Below are 6,443 nucleotides of genomic sequence, written 5' to 3' on the forward strand. Positions count from 1 at the left end.
GTTATGGCTATAAAAATAGAACTGAAGATTAATTATGATGAGAAGCAATTCCTGAAGCAATCTAAAGCAATCAGGTAATTTATCGGATGGTCTCTGTTTGCCATCTAGTGGTATAAAGCCAAATTTTTTTTCTGCTGCATGAGGGCAGACACGACCGCTGAAATTTCCTGTCTCAGAAGCAAGCCTCTCCCACACGGAAATATTCCTGCTCTCGGAATGATGGCGGTGATAAGTGTATAACTGTCTTTTCAGGAACCAGAAGCAGAAATTTTTCAGCCCTTGACCCACCAGACTTAGGACTAGGTCATCAACAAGTCAGCAAGGTTTATCCAGTAATTAGTTGAGCAGTAGCTCCAGTATCCTGGTTACTGCTCCAGTCTTTCGATCGGGCAGGTGCAGATGTTAAGAATATTCAGGCACCCAACTTTTCATTGCTTTCTGTGAGAATTCAGGGAACTAAATACCACAGGGATTTGAGATTATATTCTCATATCTTGTAAACCACACTTATAAAACTCTCAGCCAAAGACCCTCCAGATTTCTAGAGGCTTCAGCTTTGCTTTACAGCATCTCTGTATGAAAACATATGATCATTTTCCAGCTAGGAGACTGATCTACAACGAAATTAGCAACTCATTAAAAAATTGTACAGGGAATACATACCATTCTGGCACTGGCACGCATATATCTAAATATGAGCTGTAAGACTAGTTTTTTCTCTTAAAACATTTCAAGAATACTTGAATAAAGAATTAAGTAAAAGGATTAACTTTATTTCTCAGTTATGTCATAGAGTAAATACAAGACAATTAATAGAAATATATTTTATCAGAAAAAAATTATATACAGCATGATACCTAATCATACATGTTACAAATCTGGATTTTTTTTTTTTTTTTTTTTTTGCTATCTATGACTATTCAGAAAATAATAATTATATATTGATTTTCATCAGTGATATGGAACTTTAACTCCCACACCCCAAATTATCTAGCAAACATTTTTAGGTTTTACTATAAAAAAACCCCACAAAGCTAGGAATTAAGAGCTGGAGTTTTCCTAGTATCTCAGGAGAAGCTCTTCCTGGGATTTTCTTTTCTAAGTCATACAGAATTTTTTGTAAACCCCTATCATGAGTCACAATGAATGAAAACAAATCCATACAAATTATACAGAGAACAAATCCCAGATGACTAAAACAAAGATTAATGAGATTAACTTTACTATGTAGTGTTAATCATATTAACACTAAAATGATTCTGAACAGTGTATTTATACAATAACACCACATATATAACAAAACACGTGGAAGGAAAATAAAAAAATTACATGCTATTAGCTGTGGTCCCATCCTTAAAAAAAATTATTGAATCTTCTATTTATTGAGGGATGCTGCATTCACTCATTCATTCATCCACTCCCTCAACTGTTATTTGTGTAATTAATTATTCAATCGTTCACTGAGGGACTGTATATGATCTACGTTTTACAATTGACCTCAAAGAGCGAGGCAGCTGAATGCATCCGATAGAAAATAGAAAAAGGCATCGCAAGGTTCACAACAATTATCCAGGGTTCAAAGCCAAACACTATTTCTTCTAGTCCATTGTCATATTCCGGGCGGCACCCAAATGCCGGTGGTATCCACAGCTGCAGGGAAAGAACGTGAGGCCAATATTAATCACCAGTGATACAAGTCAATAGCTCTTAATGACTGTGACTCCACCATGCTGCAAATTGGTTTCAGAAACCCCTAAGTAATCCCTCCCTGTTGCCACTGGAACATGCTGGTGGAAGAGGGTTTCTGCTGCTGCTATAGTTTTTGGACCGTTACTGATAGGAGCCTTCCGTAATCCACATTTAAATAAACTTTGTTCCCCAAAAGCATATTCACTTCTTCCAGAAGTAAAATTTACTGCCTAGGAACTATGGAACCATGCAAATTTAATATACTTATCAGACTTTAAAGAATGGGAAGCTTGTGAATTACACTCAAAATGTCTTACCGAAAGGTTGCAGAGGAATAAAAATGCGGCGATGTTCTTCAAAATTCTCCTCTTGTTGTTAGTAACTGAGTTTCTACTGTAAAATGAGAAATCTGAGGCTGAGTGCATGACCAAACTATTGTCCTGAGTCATTTCTTCTTTGGCAACACCAGCACCATCATTTTCTCTCCCACAGATGCTGCCCTTAAACAGACAGGGTACATCGCCACTGTCTCGAGCAGCTCTGCCATTGTAAACCTCTTTGTACAAGGGGGTGAGGGACAAAGTGCTCCCCCTAGATATGGTCACTATTCGAAGAGTTTTAATGTCATCATTCACCTTTTCCTGCTCACGGTGGATGGATTCAATGATAAAGAGATTCTGAATATATTTCTCAATAATAACCAGCACAGAGTAGGGCAGGTTATACCATGTGTATTTGGGATGACCTTGGGCACAGATAATGGCGAGGATCGAGCCCCAGGAGAGCAGCCAGGACCCTGCAGCTGTGCCCACCAGCAGTTCTGCATCCAGTTTTCGAGCAGGATTCTTGGAATTATCCAGCGATCTATCTTCCAGTCTGTAGATGAGGAGGGCGACAATTCCAGCTGTGCACATGAGAGCCAGAACGAAGATAGCATGCAAGTAAAACATAGTGAGGGCTAACTCGCTTTTGATTTTCGAACCTCCAATCTGAATTAAATACACAACAACTATGGCTATTGTGCTAGTTAACACCATTAGTCCAAAAATCATTCCAACAGTTATGCCATGGAATTTGAAAGGAGTTTTGTTTTGCTGGTGGTGCTCAACTTTGCGGCCAATGTTCTTCCACAGGACATAGAGCATTGTGGATGCTAGGATGTGGTACTCTATATTAAAGGGATATAGGTAATATATTCCTTGAGAAAATATCGAGCAGAGAGTTGTTGTCGTGCAATTGCATTGAGGTGCATGATCATCTAGAACTAAAGGAGGAGAGATTAGTTATGTGCATTATAAAGATTCCTTAAGTGAATAAATAAAACAAAAATAAAATAATGAAACACAAAAGGTAAGATTTCAGTCAAACAACACCCCGTTACCCACCTAAGAAAAGGCCCCTCTTCCCCAGCCTTCACTGGGCTTTGAAAGTGGAACACATCCCCAGCAGTTATCATAGAATGGCCTGGGTTGGAAGGGAACTGCAAGATCATCTATTTCAAACCCCCCTGCTGTGGACAGGGAACCTTCCACTAGACCAGGTTGCTCAAAGACCCATCCAACCTGGCCTTGAACATTTCCAGGGATGAAGCACCTACAGCTTCTCTGAGCAACCTGTTCCAGTGTCTCAGCCCCCTCACAGTGAAGAACTTTTTCTTTATATCTTCTGTATTCTAAATGTTCGTATTCTAAATTGTTTTGCAATCTAAACTTGCACCATCTCACCAATGGAGAAAATGGTTAATAATTTAAAAAACCACAACACTGAGAGCAAAGTCCTTGTTTTGTAAAACAGCACTAATGGATAATTTCTATCCCTTTGAGCCGTCTCACTGAATCCTGTAGAACCACAGGCCACATGTAACCACTCTCCCGGGAAAGATTTGCAAGATTATCCATGCTTGGTTTTTTATGAATAACTAATAATAGTAAACTCTCATTTTACTGCTGCTATGTTAATTTACTTCTGTGATTTAGCAATAAAGTGGTTCCTTAGTGATGTTCCTCAGTGATGTTGTTCTTCATAAGAAATGTTCTCAAAAAATCCATTAGAAGAAAACCAGTGCCTTGATCCCATATATGATAATGATCATATAACATTTTCGTATCAGCTAATTATCTTTTGCCCGAGAATGACTGTTCTGACATAGTCATGAATGACTCAGCTGACTCCTATGGTGACAATATTTTGTATGAGTGTGCTAGAGCAGGAATTTCAAAATGCACCAACCCTTTTGCTTACCTATAGTTATGTTCCCAAAACCAAGCGTGATTAGTCTCTCCTTATGTTCATTCAACTGATGTTTTGACTCCGTTAACACACCATTTGTCCACAGCAACAAATTTGTGAAAACAGAATGGATAACACCAAACCTACAAAATAAAGTAATTATTGAAGGAATCTGCACAGACTCCATATATATCTCCATATATGTGTCTCCATATATGTGAAATGAAATGGATTAACTTTCTGTGTACAAGCTACATGGCACTATTTATTTGTCAGTGCAGGGGGAGGGTTGAAAAATCATCACCGATCTCTAAAGGTGTTCTACAGTCACTGAATATCAGACTTTCAAAACTTTACAGAAATACAATGCATTAAATGGCCTAATGTATTAAACTATTAATAGGATGCTTTAACTACTTCTTATTCTCTCTTATGTGATGGGTTTTATTCTTTGGGCTGGACAAGCTTCATGTTAGTGATTGAACAGTCTGAACAGGATTTTTTTGCAAACTGTATTTCACAGCATTCTGCAGTGCTCCTTCACATTCCCTTTGTCTGATCTTTCTTCACAGATACCACTGCCTTCTCCAACTTCTAGCCCATGAATTTTTATCTCCTGGAGAGAGCTGACGCTAACAGAGGGCTTTATTCCATTCAAAGAACTGGTACAAATGAGGGTAGGTCTCCATGCATTTTTGAGACTCCTGGCCTCTGACAAGCCATTTCAGCCTGGTGAAACAGAATGGTATTGGAGAAAGAAGTGTATTAATGGTTCTGAAGTTCCTAATAAAATCCAGGCAAAAATGTTCTCCATTGCCAAGCACTCCCTTTTTCTGAAGAAGGCCATGTTATCTCTTTCTCTTTCCTAGGCACAATCCTTTCACTTATGCTCTACCAGGTGTTCTCCTGCACCCAAGGCTGTTCTTGTTTCTTCACCAAGAAACAGTTCTTTATTACAACACTGTTCTCAGTGATAAACTTCCAGTTAGAAATTTTTAAAATGTACTTATAAACAGCTGACATTGCAAAGCCTTCTGTAATCACTGTCTTCCTGAGCTTGGGGTTTGAACACTTACTCAAGAGAGCAGAACAAATGGACAACCTTCACCATAGATGGTGTTTCTGAGAAAATTCATTTTACCTCCTATAGAAACTGGTCAGATCATTGATAACTTTAAATAAGTGCTTTGAAAATTACCATGTTTGCTTACTTATATTCTATGTACAGACAGATGAATATACATTAATCCATCTTCTCACAAAACCAGCAAACACTCTGGATCTGATTTGGTATGTAGGATACCACCATGGAGGGTGTGTTTCCAAGTGCACTTGCACAGCTGCATCTGCCACAGCTGTGAGGTGTGGTTGACATGCCTGAGGGATGGGATGCCAGAAGGACCTCAAGAAGCTCAAGAAGTGGCCCCATGGGAACCTTATGAGGCTCTAAAAGGCCAAGTGCAAGGTCCTGCACCTGGATCAGGGCAAGCCCCAGTATCAACACAGGCTGGAAACATTCAAGGCCAGGTTGGATGGGCCTCTAAGCAACCTGATCTAGTTGAAGGTGTCCCTGCTTATTGCAGAGGGGTTGGACTAGATGACTTTAAAAGGTTATGTCCAACCCAAACTATTCTATGCATCTAACACCTAGTATAAAAAAGGTGGTTTCCATAAAATCAATATAAAGTACATCAGATACATTGCATTGACTGCAGGCTGGTGATGCAGATTCCCTTTCAGTAGCTAAATAAACAAAACATAATATAGTGCATAGTCTTAAAACACGTACATAATGTTTCCTTCTTAAGTGACTCTGTGGTATTATATATTGCCATTTTCCTCTCTCATGAGAAAAATATATGTATTCTGTCACTATTTTGTATTACAAAATATCAGTACAGTTTAAGTAAGGTTAAATTGAGTTCCTTTATATTTAACTCCTCTATTTCTTTCTACTTAATGCAATCAAGAGGAGAATCAATCTCTGTATATTTTTACGGTCCCTCATACAATAAAACTTTGGTGTTAAAGCACTGTACAGACCTGCACCTATTAACTTGCCAGATGAGGATCAGATCCACTTTACCTTTCAAGTGTTTTGAAAGACTGGATAACATCCTTTGCATGACACCACAGAAAATACACCTTAATGGAAGAAACACAGAGAAATATCATTACACTAATGAGCATATGTAACACTCAGAAGGGAACGTGCATCTGTAGATAGCATACCAATGTTTAAAATTTCTGATGATTTAAACAGAGGCAGCTCCATCTCCACACATGTGAAAGAGCTCATGATTTCCTGTGGTATTTACACAGAACCTGAGGTTTCTTACATGAAACATCAGTGGCTTAACAGTAGAAAGTCTAAGCATCACTCAGCAAAACGTATTTTCCTTCTGTATCTAAAAAGACATTTATTTCAATGACAAATTAAATAAAGCCACTGGCTGTGGATAGAGGTATGATTGCTGCTGGGCATGGTGATGCTAAGTTTGAATAATTTTTTAAATATATGAAAT

General features: G+C 38.4%; 1 protein-coding gene across 1 annotated transcript in view; it reads right to left on the reverse strand.

Moving 5' to 3' along the window:
- Window positions 1-918: 918 nt before the first annotated feature.
- Window positions 919-6,443, reverse strand: part of OTOP1 (otopetrin 1) — a 14,109-nt gene continuing 8,584 nt past the window's right edge. Inside the window, exons 4-7 of the mRNA XM_017727528.1 lie at window positions 6,005-6,063; window positions 3,931-4,061; window positions 2,007-2,953; window positions 919-1,650 (exon numbers count right to left, since the gene is read on the reverse strand). Of these exons, the coding sequence (XP_017583017.1) occupies window positions 1,480-1,650; window positions 2,007-2,953; window positions 3,931-4,061; window positions 6,005-6,063 (1,308 nt within the window). The 3' untranslated portion in view covers window positions 919-1,479. The remainder of the gene's footprint in view (window positions 1,651-2,006; window positions 2,954-3,930; window positions 4,062-6,004; window positions 6,064-6,443) is intronic.

This window comes from Corvus brachyrhynchos, unplaced genomic scaffold (genome assembly GCF_000691975.1).
Source record: "Corvus brachyrhynchos isolate BGI_N302 unplaced genomic scaffold, ASM69197v1 scaffold80, whole genome shotgun sequence".
NCBI lineage: Eukaryota > Metazoa > Chordata > Aves > Passeriformes > Corvidae > Corvus > Corvus brachyrhynchos.